Source organism: Protomyctophum bolini, assembly GCF_963924005.1.
Source record: "Protomyctophum bolini genome assembly, chromosome: 15".
Taxonomy (NCBI): Eukaryota; Metazoa; Chordata; class Actinopteri; order Myctophiformes; family Myctophidae; genus Protomyctophum; species Protomyctophum bolini.
Genome location: NC_137876.1, coordinates 32,602,435 through 32,626,638, shown reverse-complemented (window position 1 = coordinate 32,626,638; position 24,204 = coordinate 32,602,435). Strand labels below are relative to the sequence as shown.

General features: G+C 44.9%; 1 protein-coding gene across 2 annotated transcripts in view; it reads left to right on the top strand.

The window, feature by feature from the left end:
• Positions 1–24,204, top strand: part of plekhh1 (pleckstrin homology domain containing, family H (with MyTH4 domain) member 1) — a 49,386-nt gene that overhangs the window by 15,046 nt on the left and 10,136 nt on the right. For both annotated transcript variants that reach the window (XM_080784874.1, XM_080784873.1), the window contains exons 3-19: positions 4,639–4,701; positions 6,766–6,915; positions 7,013–7,096; positions 8,561–8,642; positions 9,388–9,570; positions 9,912–10,714; positions 11,409–11,487; positions 12,874–12,956; positions 14,157–14,304; positions 15,068–15,204; positions 15,604–15,714; positions 16,182–16,268; positions 16,742–16,900; positions 19,355–19,435; positions 20,137–20,316; positions 21,338–21,449; positions 22,943–23,055. In XM_080784874.1, coding sequence (XP_080641000.1) covers positions 4,639–4,701; positions 6,766–6,915; positions 7,013–7,096; positions 8,561–8,642; positions 9,388–9,570; positions 9,912–10,714; positions 11,409–11,487; positions 12,874–12,956; positions 14,157–14,304; positions 15,068–15,204; positions 15,604–15,714; positions 16,182–16,268; positions 16,742–16,900; positions 19,355–19,435; positions 20,137–20,316; positions 21,338–21,449; positions 22,943–23,055 — 2,655 coding nt within the window. The remainder of the gene's footprint in view (positions 1–4,638; positions 4,702–6,765; positions 6,916–7,012; positions 7,097–8,560; positions 8,643–9,387; positions 9,571–9,911; positions 10,715–11,408; positions 11,488–12,873; positions 12,957–14,156; positions 14,305–15,067; positions 15,205–15,603; positions 15,715–16,181; positions 16,269–16,741; positions 16,901–19,354; positions 19,436–20,136; positions 20,317–21,337; positions 21,450–22,942; positions 23,056–24,204) is intronic.

Below are 24,204 nucleotides of genomic sequence, written 5' to 3'. Positions count from 1 at the left end.
TCGACAACCAGTGGTTGAATTATGGTGGTTATCATCAATAATTATATTTGGCAGAGGACCATATAAAATGATGGAGTCAGATATTGTTATTGCATAAATACGTTGAAATAATTAGAAAAGTGAGAGTACGGTGAAGGCATACTTATGCCATATTTAACAACAGTGTTTGAAAGTGATGTCCAAACTCGACTCTATCTCCATTGTACTTCTGTGTCCGTGATGCGTGTCTCAAAGTGTTACAAATCGATACCTGCAGCCAACAGGCATGTGTACTGCTGAACCACTGAACCTTACTACCTGCTCACTCATTGATTTAGGCACCCTGGCTTGTGGACGGAAATGCCTGAAATGTGAAGGTAAACAGATCGCGTGGTAGGGCTATCAGCTGTTTGCAGAGTATATACCATCTGCTGTCTCGTCTTATCTGTTCACCTCCATGGTTATTATCAGTCCCCTTGGATTCCTCACTCCACCCTGTGTGTGTGTGTGTGTGTGTGTGTGTGTGTGTGTGTGTGTGTGTGTGTGTGTGTGTGTGTGTGTGTGTGTGTGTGTGTGTGTGTGTGTGTGTGTGTGTGTGTGTGTGTGTGTGTGTGGGTGTGGGGGTATCTTATCCAAGGGTCTTCAACAGGGGGTCTTGGATCCCTAGGGCGTCCTCAGAGTTACTATACAGGTGGCCCGCCAACTATTTGTGTGATAACCACTTGAACCGTACCATCCCTGTTCTGGAGAGAACTTTAGCCAAAAATAGCAGATCTACTAGAGTAGATCTGCTATTTTTGGCAAAGGGGTTTAGTGTAGGGGTAAAAGGAGCAGACCAAGTACAGAGCCAAATGTCTCTGAGGGTTTAAGTAGTTTAATGTCTGAAAATACACATTAACATGAATGCAACACACTGATGATAGTGCTGTCAAACAAGTCTATGCAGCTATCTATGAAATCTATGGAAAAGTTTAAACACAAACTGCAACACAATTTTATACAATATGTACTGGGGGGTCCCTGCTTCATCTCTCTGTCAGCCGGGTCGTTGAGCTGACAGAGAAGACCCCTGACCATTTTGTTTAAATTGACTTTTCCATTGCACACTGGACCATTAAAACACAGTGGTTCTATGAACTTCTATCAGTTTAAAAATCCACTTAGTTTGTGATGATGCAGTGTTACAGTACAGCTTTGGGTTTGAGCACTTAGCCCAAAGGTAATATGAGACCCCCTCCAAAATAAAGTGTGCCTCGCTAACACCAGCTAGCTAGGCCAATGTGTGTCTAGAACAGATGCTGGATAGTTCACATAGTTGTCCCACGCCTGCTCAGCGGTCCAGGCCTCACCTGTTGGAGCCTGCGGTAACTAATCAGCTAGATCCCAGGAGACTGAGGGCTGAGAGAGACACCCAAGGAGTGTAATGATGGGCAGTTTGTGTCTAGCTGCTATATGAACACGAAGCGTGACGCAAAAAGACCGATATGTTGGCTGAATGGCCGTACATCGGTATCTGTTGATCATTTGACACATAACATGATATCTACGACTGCTGGCAGTGCTTAACTGCTAAAGAGGCTTTTGAAGTTTTTTCTTTTACAAAAAGAACCTTTTGCCATGTGAAAGGTTATTATTATTTAAGTGTGTTTTATACTTTTGTTTGACTGAATTTATGCTCATATAGGGTCACAAAGAGTTGAAAGACTTTAAAACAGTTCAATTGTGTCTGTGGACAAAAAGCTTCTGGGGCTAATTTCCCAAATAGCTTGATTGATCAGTGCCACATTTCTGGTGCACATGTCTACTACAAATGTCAACTTATTTATTTTTCCATGTATGTTTTATAGTTTTTACAGCATTTGAGTTTATAATGGAAGTCATAGGGGCTCTGAAACCTTTCTCCAGATTTAAAGTCATAATAATAATAATAAATAATAATCTTTATTGTCCCGAAGGATATTTGTCTTCACAATCTGTTCAACAGTTCAACACCCACATCAAAACAACACAGAGCACATAACACCAAGACAGTACAAAAAAACAAAACATGAGGTCCCCACAAGCTGTGTACAGAACCATCCTATCGGCGGGGCAGTTTGTTTAATGCCGCGATGGCTGAGGGGACAAAACTCCTACTAAAACGGACCTTTTTCCATGGCAAGGTTCTGTATCTTTGTCCAGATGGCATGAGGTTAAAGAAACGATACAGAGGGTGGTCAGTGTCATTTGATATCGAGAGTGCTAGTCGTGTGATGGCGTTATTGTTCATATCAGAAAGTGTGGGTGTAGGAAGTCCGATGATTTTGGAAGCAATACGGGTGATACTGAAAAGTTTGTTCCTGTTAGGCATGGACAGTATGGTGTAGAAACATGCAGAACAGTACAACAGAACAGGTTGAATAATGCTTACATCATAGATATATCATATGTCATAGGCTGGTCACATAATTCACCTTGGTATCAAGTCTGAGATCCACATTGGAGTCACACCGTTCCCATTTGGATTCCTAGATCCACATGATTTAATTTTTATAATGAAGATTTCTTTGTTTACACGGCACAAAAGGGGGAATAAATAACAACAAAAATTTAATAAAACAAACAAAAATATGTTGGAATCGGCTATATCATCCAAATTGGTATTTTGCAGCATGTTTTATATTTATTTAGCTCAGAATGAGTGAAAGTGACTTCAGAGTTCAGACTCGGAGACCTCATGACCTCATGTTGTGACCTCATATTAGCGCTCCCACTTTGTCCTAATTTACGACTATCGTCCCTGGAACTTTACATCTCCAAGCCTCCGGTCAGCTCACATCTCAATCCCATGACACCAACCCCACCTCGACCTCGACCTCTACCTCTCAACCTCCGACCTTTCCTCCTCCAAAGGGGATGTGTCATCTCCAGAGGCGGGGCTGACAGCTTCCGTCAATGAGCCGGTCTGCACATCTGTCCTCCTTTATGGATAGTTATCTTCACCTAAAAAGTGCTTCCTTTGCTTACCGTTTCTTGGCCCTCAAATGGAGGATAAATACTGTTTGCTCCTCTTCTCTGACTTGGCTCCATAATGGCTTTGACTCACAACGGAGGCTTTTGACCTTGAGGCGAGCAGTCACTCAACCACTAACATCAACCTTCGCCCCCACACCTCCTCTCCTGTTGCGCCGCGCCTTTGGTGAGTGTTAATCTGGCCGCGAGGCAGCGCTCAGCTGGTGTGAGAGGTCTCTGGGAATCTGAGGGGCTTTGGGAGGCGACTGGCAGGAGTGGCTGAGTGCTCCTGAAAAGAGAGACAGAGAGAGAGAGAGAAACAAAGAGAAGGGAAACAAAGCAGATGAGAGGAATTCAGATACCTCTCAAGCGGGGTTGAATCCATTAGTGTGTTTGTTCTCCTTTCAGCCGGGTCACTGAACTGGGGGGGGGGGGGGCATCCTGTGTCAAACTCTGTGTGTGTGTGCGCCGCGCGCTGCACACTCATAGGTGCATATGCAAATACTTTCAGTGACTGTGTGCGTACTTGAAAGTTGAAGTAAACATGATTGCACACAAGGTGACGCAGGCATGTGGTCTCAAAGTTGAGTCCAAGACTATATTAGTGTGCCTTCCATCACACCACTGTTTGTCCAGAGGTAGTGTTGTTGTGAAAGATGGACGGCTTCTCTGAGGAGGAGACTCGCTGTTAGTTCTGCAGCTATGCTCTGTGTTTACGTTACCATGCCCCTGTGCTTTAAGTACCAGCCCTTTAGCGATGTGAAAACATCTGATCTCACCACAGATAATCCTTCTGAGATAATAACCCCCCTCCTTTCTGTCTTTGCTCGGCACAGGTTTGACCCTCTTCCGCCATACTGAGTTTAAGGTCTGCTCTTCACCTTCAACAAGCATTTTATATGTTCACTGTCTTCACAGTTTATCATATCTTATCCAATTAAACCCCTCTAGTCTTAGTGAAACGGACCTGAGTTGCAACTGTAGTGGGACCGCTTTTTTCTTTCTTCTCCAAATTTGTTTTCCAAAAACTATATATATATCTCTTTGAAAGCTCACAGCGCTGAACTATTTTTGGCGACTGTTCCTCCCAGAATACGAATGCTGAGGTTCGAGTTGTTATAATCTTCCAATAACCTTGTATTATCTCCTATCCCCACCACACTCACTCACTGTTGAAATGTCTTCAGAGTAAAATCTATTGTTTGTAGGATTGTGTGTGTGTGAGTGTGTGAGTGTGTGACTGACTGACTGACTGTGTGTCTGTTCAATACGTCTGCGGTCTTTGTATATGTTAGTGAGTGTGTCCACAGGCAGACTGCTGGCATGGTTGTCTGTCTGTCTGTCTGTCTGTCTCTGTCTCTGTGTCTGTCTGTCTTGTGGATCAGTTAGTGTGTCAGATTGCAGGATGCATCGTGCCAGAACCTGCAGCACACTGAGTTTCCGTCGAGAGCTTTGAGCTAGATCTGCGTTCTTAATTAAATGGAACTACAGCAGTGCCAGTGCAAGGAGCTCATTAGGAGGTCTGGATTTCCCCCTAAGGCTCCTTAACCACCCTCCAACCCAGTGGCTCTCAAACGTTTTCACATCAAGGATCCCCAAAAGAATGTGTTTGATTGCGGACCCCCATACCCATTGGTAACCGTGGTAACCTGTTTGTCCCGTCTCCAGATGCAGGAGTTGGAACAGAGGGTGATGGAAGCTGACCTGCGGGCTGACAATGCTGAGAAACAGGTACGGGAGCTTAGTCCTTCCACAGTTATTGTTCCAAACGGCACTTCAGGTCACTTACAGGCTGCTCACATTCTGTACTGTAAAAGTCTGAAACTTTACTTTACTTAAGTATAAAGTAGCCTACTCATTATGCAGAAAGTTTTCAAATGTACAAAATGGATACAAATCTTTGAAAATAGCATATCTATAAGCTTACAATGTGCAGTGTGAGCTTATAGATCTGCTATTTTCAAATGGCTGAAATGTATGGACTGAAGTGGTTCATGTACAGTATGTTATGTAACATTAATTCAAATCTACAAAGTAACCAACTAAAGTTTTCAAATAATATAATAATATAATAGCCCACGGTCGAGATCATGGATTCCACAATGCTACGCCAGACTTTCTGCTCCTTCATTGCCACCCCCAGTTCCTGCTTACTGAAGCATGTGTCCCTAGTGATGACATCCGGGAACGACAGCTTTCTAGAGGCAGGACTCCAGAGAAGAAGGGAAGATATAACCTCATTGTCAGCTCTGTAGCAGTGGCCGGCAAACTGTGTTCTTCTGGATGGGGCCAGTGAAGAAACACGGGGAAGATTGCCGTATATTAGATTAGTCGATGGGTGGCTCTTCCACCTCTTATTAGTAGAGGTAAAAGTACTGTGAATTGGAAATACTCCAGTAAAGTAAAAGTGCCTCTAAATGCAGTAAATTGTACAGTATAGTACTTGTAGTAGTAAATGTACTACTTCCTTTCCACCACTGACCACAGGTTACAGGCTGCAGGAAGGACTTTCAACTGTTTTTTCAACAATTAATTATTTGAGCCCATTCTTTGTTAAGTTTACTTAGACTAGACTATGTGACAACCAGGTATAGTCTGGTGACCACCGGAGAGACGGGTGACAGCCAGAATGTAGACGGCACATCATGAGCAATATGGGTTGGCGCCCCAGCCTGCATCCTCTGTGAGGAGGAAGCCCAAAAAGCCTTCGGTGAGGCCTTTAGGAGGGCCATTCGAGGCGCAAGCGGAGCCTACAGTACCACCGTTGCCCAGCTGGAGCCTGCAGAACCATTGCGGCTCAAGAATCCACCACTCCTGAATGAAGTGTCTGGTGCTGGGAGTCTGGTGCAATGCACAGGTCCTAGCTGTACTCCTGGTGAGAGTAGGAGTGGACCTGGTGAGACGTAGGAGGAGTCAACCCACAGAGCCTAGTCCTTCCAAATCCCAGAATTATGCCTCCCTGTCCCAGCAGAGTAGTTCCGGAGTGGTTCCAACGGATTGTGTGTCTTTCCCTAGTGGGTCTGATCGAGGGTAGCTACTGGGATGTAAGTCGGGACTTGATCACCCCGGCTGGGTCACCCGAGTGAGGGGTATGATGTTCACGAGACCCGAAACCCTGATGACCTTGGGATACATCACTGAGGATAAGTCCCAGGTGCATCCATGCGATGTATTTTCGTACTTAGTTTGTACTAGTCTCAGTTCAATCTGTTTCTCCCGATGGTCATGGTCATGAATCTTTCACTCCTCTAAACACATTCCATCTGTGATAAATAACCACACAAACTGGGATTACTTAAAAACAAAACTATACTAGTGTCTGCTACAATATTTAAAAAGTTTGAATTGTTACCTGCCTTAATAGACACCAAAACGTCATGTTATGACGACAATTCCACTCAAAAAAGGTTGCCTAAAGTTGTATATGTCATGTCTATGTCATAACAGCTGTTTTAATTGCAACGTGCTAGCATTTAAGCCATAGTCATTGTGCTATCAAGTCACATTACACCTAGGGGAGTTGTAGCCCTTTGAAAGCCATGACAACATTTGTATGTTTTTCATTTTACTGCAATTGAGTTATTGTGTTCGGACTACTACTATCTGTTTGAAATTTGAATATCTGTGAATTTACATTTAAAGGGCAATCTGCTACAACACACACGCACGCACGCACACACACACACACACACACACACACACACACACACACACACACACACACACACACACACACACACACCAAAAAACTGTTGGTGCTAATACCTTTTACTTTATCAAAATGATGTCTTTTAGATCCACGTCATGGAAGAGAAGCTCAAATCGGCGAACATCCAAACCAGTGAATCGGAGATCTCGTTGTACAGAAAACACCAGGAACTGACCAGTCAAGTGCAAGAAAAAGATGCGGTGATAAAGCGATTAGAGATACAGCTGGAAAAACAGGTATGTGGAGCGGCTAGATAAGGATCAAGAAATGTCCATTTATGTTCATAAAATGTAGGTTGTAATCCACAGAAACCCTATTTTTCTCTGACTGCAGATCTTAGTCAGAGCCCAGGAGGCAAAGATCATTGAAGAGAAGGCTGCCAAGATTAAAGACTGGGTCACCTTTAAGCTTAGAGAGGTAAGCTCAGACATGTATAGTTAGATCTCTGCCTAAAAGAACCAGAGTCTTGAAAAGCTTTCAGCCTGCTCAGAGACACTATTCCCAGTGATGGAAACCATACGCTTTGTTGATTGATGGTTGAAGAATGAATAGAAACATTCTTTCACCGTCAAGGAATAGACAGGTTTCCTGTCTGGCGATCTAGCATGTGTACGTTGATGACAAACTCTGGCAACCAGCAACAAAGCGGGCGGAAGTCATTCATTTGGAGCAATGTAAAACGTACACAATTTTTTTTACTTAAGTAAAAGTATCAAATCAATACTGCAATGTAGAAATACTATTAAAGTTACTATTAAAGTATTGGAATCAAAATGTACCAAAAGTAGAAAGTACTCAGTATGCATAATGTCCCATTTAAAGTTTTCAAATGTATAAAACAAATTTTAAAATAGCGATCTACAAGCTCACGTCACACCGCGACGCATAGTGAGCTTGTAGATCGGCTATTTTCAAATGGCCAAAATGTATAGGGCTGAAGTGGCTAATGTATGTTTTGTAATAATAATCAAAGTAACTAGTAACAACATTTTTCAAATAAAATAGTACAATATTGTACAAAGTAGAATATAATTTTAAAAAAGTACAATATTTGCCTCTGATATGTAGTGCAGCTAGAAGTAAAAGTATTGGAAATTGGAAATACTAAAGTAAAGTACAAATACCTCAAAACTGTACTTAAGTTTAGTACTTAAGTAAATGTACTTGGTTACTTTCCACCACTGCTAATCATATCCTTTAGCTGTGAAACGATTTTGTTAGTTCCCATAGTCGACTCTATGGAGAACTGATTGCAGCTGTTGCTGGCTTTCCCGTCCTTAATGAGCCATCCCTGCTGCCTATTTATTTGACGACTTCTCAGCCCACAGGTTTAGAGTCACTGAGCTAGGCGACAGTAGTGACAAAGAGTCACTGAGCTAGGCGACAGTAGTGACAAAGAGTCACTGAGCTAGGCGACAGTAGTGACAAAGAGTCACTGAGCTAGGCGACAGTAGTGACAAAGAGTCACTGAGCTAGGCGACAGTAGTGACAAAGAGTCACTGAGCTAGGCGACAGTAGTGACAAAGAGTCACTGAGCTAGGCGACAGTAGTGACAAAGAGTCACTGAGCTAGGCGACAGTAGTGACAAAGAGTCACTGAGCTAGGCGACAGTAGTGACAAAGAGTCACTGAGCTAGGCGACAGTAGTGACAAAGAGTCACTGAGCTAGGCGACAGTAGTGACAAAGCGTCTTGGACTTTTTAAATTATTATTATTATAATTTTTAACAAATTTAGTTGACAAAATACATTTTAGAGACTGGGTCCATTTTTCTTAAACTAATTAACTGGATTATTCAAAAAAAATTGTCCATTTGAAAGCTTGGTAATGAATGCATTGTTGTATTGTGTTAAATCGTGTTAAATCATGTTCTGTGTTATAGATGGAGCTGGAGAACCAGCAGCTGAAAATGGCCAACTTGAAGCAGACGGAACAGATCCTGGTGCTGCAGGACAAACTACATGGTGATCTGGAACTAAATGCTAAAGCCCTGTGGGCCTGATCTCGAATCAGCTATGTCTTTTGCATTACAATGGAATTTAGAGCGCATCTGTTTTTCACACACACGCACGCACACGCATACAGTACACTACCATTTACACTATAATTTATTTTTTCTTATTTTTTAACTTAAATTTTTATTGATTTTTCAAGACAAAAAGACAGAAGAAAACATACAGTACACACAACACCACAAACATACAAAAATAAATAAAAAATAAAAAGGCATCGACATTGCGTTTCAAATTTGTTACATTACATTTTTACTATTGTTTCTCATTCCCCCATACTCTTAAATATTGTCCATTTAGACCATTTGTCCTCCATTTTTTCTTCCTGTAGCCTCAGAAGGTGTGTCAGTTTCTCCATGAAATGTATCTCCTGAATCAAGTCCTCCCATTTTCCCTGTGTTGGAGGTTCCATCTGTCCCCATTTTCTTGTGATAGCTTTCTTTCCTGCCGCCAATAATATCATTTTGCTTATTAATAATTAGAATGTTATAATGGACACATACGGGGTATAGGCTTTATTTCTGACACATCAAAGCTCCGACAGTCTGACAACCTACCCTAAACTAACCCTAACAGCAAGCACGACGCAACGCATGTCGGACCAACGCATTTTGGGAGCGACGGGTGCATGTTGGACCTTTGGTGTGTCAGATAAGCGTGCGCACCTCGGGCTATTTAACACTTATTTTTCCTGCAGTTCTCTTGGAAAAACCTGCAACCCCTGCACCCACCACTACCTCCCCAGCGACTGACGCCCACCTGGTGCCCAACAGCCCCCTGTATCCTCCCAGCTGCCCGGGCACACCGCCAGCCCAAGACGACGGCTGGCGACAGGCTGGGCCCCGTGCAGCCCCTTGTAGCATTAAGACCTCACCGTCAGGTGTGGCCGCCATATAATTCACATTGTCTTGCAGGGACAGGCAGAGCAAAGCTTTTGAAGCAGTGGGGTGTGTGTGCTTGAATATAATAAACTGGGCAATGTCCTGTTACAGAACCAGACGGCACCGGTAAGGGTGGAGCACACAGGGTGAAATGAAAAGACTTTGGGATTAGGTGGCTTGAATCAAATGAAACGTGTCTTTCACTTCAAAAGCCTGTCTCTGCCCATTCATACTATCATGACCACCATCTACAGTACTATTGCCTTGCATTGTTTTCTTAACCTCAATCTTGGGCCTTGATTTCAATGTAAACTAAACGTGCTTTTGTCTCTCCTTTCAGATGTAAAGAGGTCTCCTGAGCAGCATGCCAAAGGGACGTGTCAAGGCGACATAGGGAACTATGACGCTCACTGTCCGAGTCGAGGCAAGGAGTGCCCTTGCAGCCATATGTGCAACAGTGGTCTGGATCAATCAGTGGGACCCCTGCCTCCCACCAGGGAGAGGCCGGAGGGCAGAGCCGGCGGCTTCGATAGAGACAATTCCTCCGACGAGCTCAACATCAAATTCCGCTCCCAGTGCCTTCACTCGTCCTCCTCGTCATCCTCGTCGTCTTCCTCTGCCTACGAGATGGCCCACGGGCCCAGCACCCACAACACACCTCTCCCTGGGATCACTCCCAAAAGCCCACTCTTGTCTCGCTCTCCTTCCACCAACCACCCCTTCCCGACAAGTCCTCTCCAACATCAGGCCCACCCATCAGGCACCAGCATGACTCTGCCCAAGGTGCGGACCCCTCTGACTCCCAGGGACAGCATTCAGCTGGTGAAGAAGCACTATAGCCAGCCTCAGCCCAGCCTGGACCGGCTCCACCACCTCAACGTCAACATAGACATCATGACCTCCTCGTCCACCCTGCAGAGCTCCGGCACCGCCACCTCGCCCTTCGCCCAGGTTGTGGAGGAAACGGACATCGACGACGGCCTGCCTGACGGCATGGAAGGCGTGGTGGAGGGGCAGGGCCCGGAGGAAGAGCCTCCACGCGGAGATGGAGTGTCCTTCGTGGGGCTCGCCGAGGAACTTGAGCGTCTGGATCCGGAGGTTCTGAAGCCCCCGACTCCTCCCTTGCATCGCTTCCCCTCTTGGGTAGGATTAGAGATGTCCTTCCAGTCACATTCTAGATTTGGGTTGTTTTGTTTGTTTGTAACGGGCTAAAGATTATTTTGGTAAAATAAATAACTGTTTCCACATTGTCTTCCCTTGCAATGACAATACTTATTCACGTTATATTGACAGTATTGCAGCCATTGTCATGTATTTAAAATCAGAATAATCTTTATCGCCATGTGGAATGTGTTTCTGAAGTTGATGCATTACACCAAAATAGACCTGTGCCCGTCGGCCACTGACCTACTTGGGAACCTAGTATACAATAGCCGTTGTCATAGCACCCGTTTAAAGCGTCTGTCTGTGTCCCATATGGAGATCTCTGTATCTGTCTGTCTGAATAGTGCAAACTGACTGTGAAAAGTCCACTGGCAGAGCCTGACCAGAGCCTTTTGTGGTGTTTCTGGAAAGGCCGGGTGGTGTGGAACGTGTGTGTGTCAAATTTGAAGTCAGTGGGGCGAACGGTTCTCAAGTTATGTGGATTACAGACGTACGTACTGTACACGCGTACAGAGTTTATAGTAGGATGACAACAGAAGAAACATTTACATTTTTTTTTGTATGTTTTCTCAAAATGTAAAAATAAGCATAATGATCACTAGTGCGGCTTTTTGGCCTTGAAGTTAAGAGAAGAATGGTGTAGATCATCAAAATTATTTTTCAATTTCTACAGGAGAGTCGCATCTACGCGGTGGCTAAGTCAGGCATGCGGGTGTCAGAGGCCAATCCTGGAGCCAGGGGACCTGGACGAGGTGAGTAACCTGTCAGTGCTGGGAAAAACAAGAAACCAGCCATCCACATCTTCCCTTGTTGCCAAACACAATTTTTCTATGACAGTATGGCATTCACTTGAAGTCCAAGCCCATAAATTTCATTAAGTCTAATCCAGCAAAGACAAGGAAATAAAACTGCCTTCCATCCAGTTCTGTTCTGCTCTGTTCGTCTGTCTGTCTCTGTCTGTCTCTGTCTGTCTGTCTGTCTGTCTGTCTGTCTGTCTGTCTGTCTGTCTGTCTGTCTGTCTGTCTGTCTGTCGCGTGCGTGTGTGTGTGTATATGTATGGCATGGTGACTCGAGTACTGTGAAGTGATATGTCATTCTTAAGGTCCTTTCAAACGCGGAGCGAGTGACGCAGGCAGTGACGCAGGCAGTGACAGGTCTGCTCCAGGTCTGCTCATGAGGGGCACAGGAAAAAAAACCTCACCATAATCCAGGTCTAGATGTTGATATTGATTTTGTATTCATCTTTAGGGCCCCAAATCACACCTTAGAAGTGTCTATTTCAAACAAAGTGTTTTTTGACCGGGGAGTCATATTTTGACAGCAGTAACTGCCTGTCATAATTTCACCCCCTCTGTATCGAACTATTGGACAGTATTAAGATGTTGATATTAATTTTGTATTCATCTTTAGGCCCCCATGCGCCCATGAAAATACGCTTGTGCAATGCGTAATCGCCCCTCAACTTCTCTGCGCGTCCAAAACATAAATGCACGCCTCTCATTGAAAATGAATTACTAGGCGCGTCAGTCGCTCCCCGTCTGAACAGGCCTTCATGCTGAAGAGGTGGGTGGTGAGTGTACAGGTAGTTGGTCAGATCTGTCATTGCTGCCTTTGATGTCACTTCCTTTTTTACCTGAGGCGTTCGTGCACCTGTGCAGGTGCAAGCCCTTTCCCTTTAAAGACGTAGAGGGAGAACAGAGGGGGGAGTGTTGTGGTGGATGTGAGGGAGGGAAATCCTGCTTTTTAATCAGCTGTGATGAAAAGAGCATGGACCAGGGTGTAATTACATTTCACCGTGTTTTTTAACACTTTGAGATTTGACAGCATTCAGAACCCTGCGTTTACCGAGTGCCTGGTATATATCTCATCGACTGCCAAATGGGCTGCTTTGGATGACTTCATAGGTTGCTGTCAGATAAATTCCCTCCTTTAGTTTCTCCTTTGAGTGCTGTTGGCATATTTTGTGCTCTGACCAGATTGAACAGATAGTCTGAAATGAACACAAGTTGCTTGTGGTTGACATCGCTTTTTCAACAGTTTGTTATTCTGGAATCGGCACACCTGTTGTTATAGTAATTACTAGAAAAGGATGAAGCCAACAGTAAAGTGTTGTTGTTTTTCCCCTGTCTCTGTTTCAGGGTCCCAGTATCCAGCAGCAGGTCCATTTACCCACATGATCTACAAGAACATCAATGTGCCTGTGTATACTACACTGAAGGGGGTAAGGGGATAAAGAACATCAATGTGCCTGTGTATACTACACTGAAGGGGGTAAGGGGACATCAATGTGCCTGTGTATACTACACTGAAGGGGGTCAGGGGACATCAATGTGCCTGTGTATACTACACTGAAGGGGGTAAGGGGACATCAATGTGCCTGTGTATACTACACTGAAGGGGGTCAGGGGACATCAATGTGCCTGTGTATACTACACTGAAGGGGGTAAGGGGACATCAATGTGCCTGTGTATACTACACTGAAGGGGGTAAGGGGACATCAATGTGCCTGTGTATACTACACTGAAGGGGGTAAGGGGACATCAATGTGCCTGTGTATACTACACTGAAGGGGGTAAGGGGACATCAATGTGCCTGTGTATACTACACTGAAGGGGGTCAGGGGATAAAGAACATCAATGTGCCTGTGTATACTACACTGAAGGGGGCAAGGGGATAAAGAACATCAATGTGCCTGTGTAGACTACACTGAAGGGGGTCAGGGGATAAAGAACATCAATGTGCCTGTGTAGACTACACTGAAGGGGGTAAGGGGATAAAGAACAAAAACAACCCTGGAAAAACAGGGTTTATACTGTAGGTACAATGTGAGGACGAGTCAGTATTTTGTTAGTTTGTTGCGTTGAATCTGTTCTTAAACTTGAGCCAACTTGATCTTATGCCTTAGCCAATGGTCCGTCCACACCAAGTCTACTATAATTAATATATACGGACAGTGATTTTATGGTTGTGGACAATTGCTGGTCCAACCAAATTCCCTTTCAGCACAAATGATTTCCAGGTCATCAGCGACAAACACGCCAAGATTGAAGTCAATTGGATGGACGCTGCCCACCTGGTTCTGCAATTTATAGATTCATAACTGATAAATGACTATATTATTATACAAATGGATCTAACTGAAGTGGATGGCAGAGTTCACACCACAACTATAACAACGACCGTAGTGAATGATATAGATGGTGTGTTGACTTCCCTATGCAGGTCACCCAGGACTCTATACTAGTTGCTTCACTCCAAATTCATTCTCTTTGCCGAAAACAGCTGATCTACAAGCTCACAACTCAATGCAAACACGAAGCACTGTGAGCTTGTAGATCCGCCATTTTCTGAGTGTTGAGTGTCGCCCAAGAATAGTGAGGGCATGTGGTTAATGCTTACCTCCCGTGTTTGTGTGTAATAGAAAGCCACTCAGATCAGCAGTGTCCCTCTGCCTGATGACGACTCTGGGTCAGAGGATGACAGCAGTTCTCTGGCCAGCTTACGCACCTCCATGCTTAGCCCGGACAGAAAGGGCAGCATCCCAGGGAGTCCTCGTGCGGTCAAGAGAGGTGAGGGATTTTATCAACGTCACTGGTACTTAACCCATTCTGACCTGAGATAAGATTAAGAAAATGTCTTCTACATCCTGACAGTTTTCTGAAAAAGCTACAGTATGTTTCTATGTCAGTCGTTCTTCGATTAAAAAAAAATAGCAGACCTACAAGCTCGTAGCGCGCCACTCGGTGGCGTGCTATGAGCTTGTAGATCTGCTGTTTTTCAATAGCTAAAGCACAACGTAATGCTAACACCAAAACGGGTTCCCACCCAAAATGGGTTTTAAAGGACAACGTTAAAGCCATTTCTTTATTATTATTTACTCTAGTCCTACTAGATCCCAGGAAATTACATCTGGCCACAAAAGAGCACAGGATTTACTGAATGTGAAGGGGGTCACTAGGGGGGATGCCATACTGTGTGTCGTAAGCACAATATGTCAAATTCCCCATCAATGATGTCACTGGTGGACGGGTTTCTGAAACTGCCCACATCCCTCCCATGAGACACAGAACAAATGTGGGCTTGTGGTATTTTATCATGAACATTAGTGAGCAACAATTATATGAAGATATAGGTTGAAAAGTGGTGAAGTGGTCCTTGATCTGTAGGCTGCCCCAAAGAGATGATTATGTTTTGGTTGAAAAGGTCAAATGTAAAAGAGACAATCAAGAGATATAGAACAAGAGATGAATTGGTGCGTGTATAGTTTCATATTGTTTGATCTCTTTAAATACGTTCCACTCCCTGGTTCCCTGGTCCTCTGCTGTCCTACAGGTGTGTCCATGTCCTCCATCAGCTCAGAGAGTGACTACGCCATTCCACCAGATGCCTACTCTCTGGACAGTGACTATTCAGAGCCTGAACACAAAGTCCAGCGCACCTCTGCTTACTCCTGCGAGAGCACTGGAGCTGTGAGTGGGGATCTTTCATTTTCTCCCAATTTAGTCATTGTGCCAATTACCCAAGTGGTCCCTTTCACTGCTGATACCTTCTTTTCACTGGTGTTTCACTGGGAGGACATAATGCATGCTACTGTTCCCAGTTCCTCTCTCCGCCGAACAGGCACCCTGACAAAACTGTGGGAGTTTCTGGTGCAATGACAATTGAACGCCTACTTTCCACAGTGGTGGTTGACTGAAATGGATGCCGTGTGAATATGGTCAATGGTTTCCACAGAATGAGATAATATTAAAGATGATTGAAACTCAAATGCATAGCTAACCTAAATGCATGACAGTCTGAGCCATCAGATTGTCATGCTTTGCGGTCAGTTGTGTTGAATCAGGTTCTCTTACTGTGTGTATATGTAGGAGATGTTGGAGAAATCTGGTTACCTGCTGAAGATGGGCAGTCAAGTCAAGGCCTGGAAACGACGCTGGTTCATCTTGAGGAATGGCGAAATACTCTACTACAAATCTCCTGTGAGTCTGCCTCGCTCTCACACTCGCTCCAAACGATACTTGGCTGGTGGTGGTGGTGGTGGTAGGGAAGATCTCGTATCCAAGCAACCTCAAAAGTGAAACAGAACCTCCTCAGTCAACAGTGGTTTCAGTAGGGCCATTCAATGTGAAGACACATTTACATAACTGTGACATCATCCATGCTGTTTCAATTTCATGCTTGTGCACAACGTCCCGTGCAACCTCCCGATGCATCCAGTGGTGGAGGCCACAGCGACGTCATTTTGACGGAGGATGAACCACATGCAAGGATGGGCTGATTCCACAGATCACTGCAAAACCTTTAGTGAATTAGCTAATTGTGTGCGTGCCCCCCTATGTGTAATGTATGTGGTAGCAGCTAACACTGTGTGTGTGTGTGTGTGTGTGTCTGTGTGTGTGTGTGTGTGTGTGTGTGCGTGCATGTACATGGATGTGTGTTTCTTCAGAGTGACGTAATCAGGAAGCCTCAGGGCCAGATGGAGCTGAACTCGTCGTGCCGTATCGCGCGTGGAGAAGGAGCGCAGACATTCCAGGTGAATGTGCACACATCTGAAACTGGTACATCCATTAGTACCAGTTAGATTCAACTATTATGATTGAACAATCACTTAACTGCATTTAAGGACACACACCCAGAAGTGCGACACAAGCACACGCGCACGCACGCACAGACTCACGCACCCACACACTCACAGACACGCGCACACACACGCGCGCGCACACACACAATGAACGCAACAAGTAGAGACACACACGGCGCGCACACATGCACACACTGAATCCCCTTCCTAAAGCAGTGTGCTGGGCTTTGCATTCCAGAGAAGCGGCTTAAGATGACATCAGGTACAGCATGGCTGTGGAATGTTTTCCCGGCTTTGTTGGAAACTGATTCTCATCTTCTCTCTGACGTGATGATGATGATATCTCACTCTGCTTTTGCGTTGCGTTTTTTCCCCAAATGTCTTCTTATCTTCCCCTGTTATTTTTGTCTCGTTAATTTCATCAGCTGATTACAGAGAAGAAGACCTTCTACCTGACAGCCGACTCCCCCAACATCCTGGAGGAGTGGATCCGCGTTCTGCAGAACATTCTCAAAGTCCAGGCCAGCGGCCCCGTCACCGTGGAGACCTCCGCCAAGCCCACCGTGAGAGGCTGGCTGACGAAGGTCAGGGGTTCAGAGGTCACTGGGTCGGGGGCGTAGTCAGCATGAAGTTGAAGATTCTCACAGTTCTTGTGGTCGTGTCACTCGCCGAAAATCTGCTCTTTTCGGCAAGTGACACAGTCGTACTGTACAACAATGTATAAATGAGGCTCAATATGAATGAGCTGTGCATTGTATACAGTAGTATGCTATTTAGATCGTAATTCATATTGTATATATTTTGTAATTTTGTACCTTTTCGTAAATCCATTACCTAGTCCTGGGATTCTCAACGTTTTTGGCTGGGGACCCCCGGAAATGCTTTGGCCATGTCTCGTGACCCCCGCTCCCCTCCCCACCCCCAATACAAATAGAAGGCTACAATAACCTTAATAATAGAGACAATACATCATAATAAATACTGAAACCAGATATAATCATTAAGGAAAGTTTATGCATGTACATGTGTACTTCATTTCAATTTTCCAGCCATTCAGTTCTTAACTCCCCCCCCCCCCCCCCCCCCCTTTTTTGTAAAAAAAGAATCCATTTTTGGCAAGGTGGCCCAGCCTTCATCCAATCAGGATAGAGAGGGGCCTTCCGCCAATCATGATCGAGCGGGGGCGGGCCTGTGCGTGCTGTTGGCCTGTTGCGTGTCCACAAACTGTAGTGCGTGCATGTGCACATCTTTCTTCACTGAATGCTCCTTTAAGGAAAGGAAGAGGAAAAGTGTCAGATATTCAAATATTTCTGATAAGAGTAGAGTGAAAATATAGAAGACTCATGATGCATAAAAAGAGGAAACCAATGTTTCCTTCAGGGAATGAAGTGAAATAGAGTGAACGTATTATATATATGTACATATCGTTGCTGTCGGGTGGAAAACTGATATGTCCCAAACTGTTAATAAAGTTAGAATGTCGAGATGGGAGGTTTCTGCGATGATATACAAGCAGTTCAGATGTAGAAAAAGAAAAGTAGTCCTGTGTGGAAGGACAGTTACGGGCTCACAGCGCATTACGGTATGGTTTAACATTGTTTAATGCAATCAGATAGGACTTTTCTGTTTTGGTATGTATGGGCTGTCAAGGCCAGAAAGTCGTTTTTTGACACTCAGTAGGCGTTCCCGCATAACGTCCAGGTATAATGATGATGTCACGCGCATACCCTCTATAGAGGGCGATATTTATACACCCTATTCAAATGAGCGAGGTCTGTGAGGTCGCAGCCAGATTCTCGGACAGCCTCATTCACATCGGGACACGGCTATTGTGGCAGAACCGCTGGAATGTCAAATCCTCAGTGTTAACCGCTCAAACCCGAGCGTACCTTTTCTGTGCACCATTCGACTCCATCGTGTGAGTTGTCTTCGCCGAGGTCTGTCTGCCCATTAGCTAGGGCTGAGATTGATGCTCAGACGGACCCATTGACATCAGAGGAGTGTGGTTGACAAGTCTCTGACAGATGACTGACAGCCCCTGGCTGGCTAGTGATTGATCCCTCCCTTCCGCCCCATTAGCTTTGATCTACAGGCTATGACGTGATGAGAATGAAAGGGTAGCCAATCTCGTGCGGCCTCGCGCCACACACTTAACCTCAGTGACCCGTAGTTAGCTGATGAACAGCTGGCTTTGTGTTGCAGGCCTCCTCCGGTGACATCATTGCCCTCACTCGGATTTCTAAGCCCTGCTTGAAAACATTCCATCTATGATGAATGATTATCTTCACCATCCCAGGTTCGAAATGGATTTTCGGCATGCAGGTGAATCAACTGGCAGGAATCAGCTGTTGCTTGATTCACGTTTCTCAGCTCAGTTGAAAAGTTTTAAGTTGCTTGAAGTTACTGGAGTAGAAGCTCTAAACGTTCTGCACACCCAGCTGTAGAGTCCCAGGAGGACACCTACATGTCAGACCGGGAACGAATGATTTCCTTTCCTGACTTACAACATCTGTCCTGTCAGACTACAATAGTAGTCTACAGACTACAATAGACTTGAGTCACTGTAGTCAGGCGATAGTCTTGACATTGAGTGGCCGTATAGAAGAGTTGATAGAGTGACCATCTGGAAAGGAAGGTTGCCAGTTCAACCCCTCGGCACACCAGACTATATTGTAGTGTCCCTGAGCAAGGCACTTGCCCATAAAAACTCCCCCTGTGCCCTCATCTACCCATCTGAGTCACCTGATCTGCTGGCTGAATACAGAAAATAATGTCCCCTCCCTGGGGACCAGTAAATAATACTATACCCTTTCCCTTTCCTTTGTCTCTCACATGCTCAGTTCAGAGTTATACGACAACATTGGCAGGGTTAGATATATTCTTCTTTGTAGTAGAATATTTAAAGAATAAAATAAATGTCTTTGTTGGATGAATTGCAATTTCAACAGATCACATTTAAAACTAACTCGCATGAAAATAGATTCATGACAATTCTATTGTCAATTCTATTAACACCAATTCTCTCTCTACACTTTCAGGTCAAACATGGACACTCCAAGCTGGTGTGGTGCTCTCTGGTTGGAAAAGTGTTCTATTACTATCGCAACCAGGATGACAAGGTTGGTATTCAAAAACAGTTTTAGAACTTGTTTTCACAGCATTGCAGTTGGATTCCCTCATTTTTAATGTTTAACTTATGGAAGAACTACCAGCTGACTGATTGTGATTTGTTTTTCTAACAGCAATTAATTTCTAATGGAACGTTAGTCACGTTACACATTAAAATCCTCTGTGATAATTTATCCATTTGGAACTCTGAGCTAACCTATATACTTAGTTGACCCCCCAGCTTCTATACTAGGTCAGTTACTTTTTTTGCCTAAACACATCTCTTTGGGAAGAATAGCTGATTTTGCCCTCAGAATAGATGACTTTTCTTGTAACCACTGCCGCTCTGACTTCTGGTGCGAAATCCACTCAAAACAACATAATAGAAAACAAAGGTGATGGATCGCACACAGTGCCAAGAGTAACCTTAATTATCTTTATTTTCTACATCATAGACAGATGTTTCGGCTATCCCACCCACTGATGAAGGTTGAAGTCTTTGATGTAGAAAATAAAGATAATTGAAGATTACTCTTGTCACTGTGTGCGATCCATCACCTTTGTTTTCTATGATGACCTCAGAATATGGACACTAAGGTTAAAGTGGGTAAATTAATCCTGAGGATTTGACGGTATACCCATGATCTCCCTGTCTTTTTCCATGTTGTCTTGTGTTTCTGCTGACATGCTGGTGCCTTGTTCTGATCATCAGCTCCCTCTGGGCCAGCTGCGAGTGCGGGAGGCCTCCGTGGAAGAGGTGGACCGCTCCTGTGATTCAGACGAAGACTACGAAGCCGGGAGCCGAGGTTTCCTGTCGTCTCACTGCACACTGGTGGTCCAGCCCCGAGAGCAAAGCCCCACCTACCTGCTCATTGGCACCAAGCAGGAGAAGGTACGAGAGCAAAGCCCCACCTACCTGCTCATTGGCACCAAGCAGGAGAAGGTACGAGAGCAAAGCCCCACCTACCTGCTCATTGGCACCAAGCAGGAGAAGGTACGAGAGCAAAGCCCCACCTACCTGCTCATTGGCACCAAGCAGGAGAAGGTACCAGATAGAGAGCAAAGCCCCACCTACCTGCTCATTGGCACCAAGCAGGAGAAGGTACCAGATAGAGAGCAAAGCCCCACCTACCTGCTCATTGGCACCAAGCAGGAGAAGGTACCAGATAGAGAGCAAAGCCCCACCTACCTGCTCATTGGCACCAAGCAGGAGAAGGTACTAGCTAGAGAGCAAAGCCCCACCTACCTGCTCATTGGCACCAAGCAGGAGAAGGTACCAGATAGAGAGCAAAGCCCCACCTACCTGCTCATTGGCACCAAGCAGGAGAAGGTACTAGCTAGAGAGCAAAGCCCCACCTACCTGCTCATTGGCACCAAGCAGGAGAAGGTACTAGCTAGAGAGCAAAGCCCCACCTACCTGCTCATTGGCACCAAGCAGGAGAAGGTACATTATCTTGGTCGCTGAAAGAATTGTATCCCCTGCAGGCATCAATACAGTGCAATCTAAACTAGTATATAAAGACTAGGCATGTGAATGAAAAGGCAGGTTTCTATGTCCACTTCAACAGCATGAAATTCCAAAAATACATTTCAGCATGTAATTATCTCAAACTTTTGTTCCCTGCTTTTGTTCAACTGAAAAAGTGACATGTCGGATCATCCTCTGATTCCTCACAGTGATATGCCATTACTGTGTGCCTGTCCAAAATGAGAAAATCATAATCCAGAAATCTAAATTTAAATCCCTTCTCATCCCAGTTGTATAAGAAGAGCAGCATGCTGTCTGAATTCTGGATTTCATTTTCTCCCTCAGAGTCGCTGTCATCCTCCCAACATTTTTCTTTTTCCGTAACAGTCCATCCTGCTCATTTAGTTTTGACTTACATTCTACCATGATCTGTTCTCTGTGCCAGGACACGTGGCTGTACCACCTGACGGTGGCAGCTGGCAGCGGTGCCAACTTCAAGGTGGGAACAGAGTCTGAGCAGCTCATTGGTAAACTCCTGGATGCGGAAGGAGACCCAGGTGAGACATCCCTCACCCTATAACCCCAATTGCACAAAGTGCACATTTGCTACAGCTGTCCATGGCGCTTGTATGCACCTGCATGAGAGTACGGTAAATATATCTACAATATTGGGTGAATACATGAATGAATAACATACCATTACATCGTTGAACTCTGGTTTCCACTGGGAAAATGCGAAAGAGTGCTGCATCCCTCTCTCTCCTCCACAACCGATGAGAGAGAGAGGGGATAGTTACTGTGGGTATAACCGACCCACACAGACGCCTCACTACCACAGTACTTGGGCTCTGCTTTCAAGTGTGAATGCTTAACACAGGGTTTAGTGTAAGCTGAGGGTTAATGAGTATGAGTATGAAATGAGGTTATGCTAGCCCTTGGCTTTCTGTTGCCTACTGTTTAGCTTAGCCGTGGGTGAAGAAATGAAAGTGTGAAAATCCTTTTATTATCCCACGATTATTTTGTAACCCATTATTTTCACTCGGTGTCAATTGTCTATGTAATCTTCGGCGCTACACTCCCTCTGCCAACCTGGGGAGAGCGTCGCAATAAAAAAAACTGCATCTCCCGTCCGTCCGTTAGTTAGTCACCCACGCCTCCATATGGTCACGCCTCATGACATCACGTCCCCATATATGGTCATGCCTCGTGACATCTTAAACCCTTAGATCTCCATATATGGAGATGACCTGTTCTGACATTCCATGTGTTGATCTTCCCCACCCGTCCTTCCTGTTCTGACATTCCATGTATTGATCTGACCTCAACAAACCCTGTACACTGACTACACTCAAGACACGCTCCATATATGGCCAGTACAGAATTCATTCCATAAGTTGATCTGACCCCCCATGCCAAAGCGCCAGCAGTCTGCCGTCTGCCGTCACCCAGGCGGAATGGCGGATGCATGCACGCAAAGTCGCTTCTCGCCCTCAGGGCGTCTTACTGGTGATAATAACTGAGGCATTTGAATCTTTTATTAATGACATCTTTTTTTATGAATGTTGTTAAAGCCAAAGCTTTGTCAATAACGTTTTATTAAATAAAATAAAAAGATATGTTTGAGAAATCAAATTCAACCCAATAGATTGAGCCTTAGGAAAGTATCTGTGGGAGAGGACCAATATTTAGTCAGCAGATGTTACATGTTATTTTATCCAGGCCCACTGAACGCCTTAATCTAGACTGCAGACAGTGTTTATGACTGTCTGTGTCAATGATTGTCAGCTGTTGGGTCACTACTGTTTTGAAACTCAATACTGTGTGTGTGTGTGTGTGTGTGTGTGTGTGTGTGTGTGTGTGTGTGTGTGTGTGTGTGTGTGTGTGTGTGTGTGTGTGTGTGTGTGTGTGTGTGTGTGTGTGTGTGTGTGTGTGTGTGTGTGTGTGTGTGTGTGTGTGTGTGTGTGTGTGTGTGTGTGTGTGTGTGTGTGTGTGTGTGTGTGTGTGTGTGTGTGTGTGTGTGCGTGTGTGCGTGTCTTCTACTCATTTCCAGACTCTGCGCTGTGGAAGAGTGAGGCCTTATGTTTCAGTAAGGAGGGTCTCAGATCCCCTCTCACCACTCTGCCATCTGAAGCTCTGCAGACCGAGGCTCTCAAACTCTTCAAGGTCTGTCTGTCTCTGCTACGCTTACAATTTAGGCATTTAGCAGACGCTCTTGTCTGGAGCGACTTAACAATAAGCACGGTAATCACATGCATCTAATGGAGAGACAGTGTATTGCCTCAGTTATTATCATTACATATTCTCTCACATTGTGGTCAAGAAAAAACAAGCAACAGAAATGACCAAGGGCAGGTTTCTCTCTCCTGCCACGTCTCTCTCTCTCTCTCTCTCTCTCTCTCTCTCTCTCTCTCTCTCTCTCTCTCTCTCTCTCTCTCTCTCTCTCCCCCTCTCTCCCTCTCTCACATACACACTCACTCTCTAGGCTTCTCCTTTTGTCCCTCTCTCAACTTGTCCCGGCTCTATTGTACTTGCTTTCCCATTCTACTTTCCATCATCATCCATTCCCCCGCCACCCCTTCCCCCCTTCCCCCATTTCAGTCCCCTTCATCAGTTGAACAAGCCATTGTCCATCGTTGCCCAGGCGGTCCTCACTGTATGGCTGTATGCCCCTTCCCTGTCTCTCCCCTCATACTCTTGGATACGCTCCATGCTCTCTCTCTCTCTCTCTCTCTCTCTCTCGCTCTCTCTCTGAGGCCTGTGTGACAGATCAAAGCACCAGAGACAGGGGCCTCCATCTCATTAAAAGTGTGGAAGAGAGATAATGGCCTTGATTATCTGCTCTGATTGAGGCTAACCGCTCCTCTGGTTTACCGCTGTGTGTTTAAAGAGCTGGGAGAGCAGGGCTCCCCTAGTTTAGTTCGGTTACTGTTTAGTTTAGTTTCAGAATGATAAAATAAAATGAAGGCAATAAATCTAAACGGAATGATGAGAGATACTATACAGGTAAGTATACTCTAATATTCTGTAAATTAAAATATATGGGAGAATGTGTTATATTAACATATTTGTGTAACGGCAAAAATACGGAAATAATAAGTAAGTGTAGAAGACAGGAGAGGTATTTTATCGACGAATGTATGGATAGATGAAAACGTTCAACATTGTGTGTTATTCACACTGCGCTGTGGAAGCATGAGAAGAGAGATCATGGCAAAAAGAGAAGAGCAGGAAGTCGGAGGCGAAGAAGGGACCTTGATCTTGCGGGGAGTGGAAATATCCTGTTCCTCTTTGTAATGGCTGTGGTGGCCACAC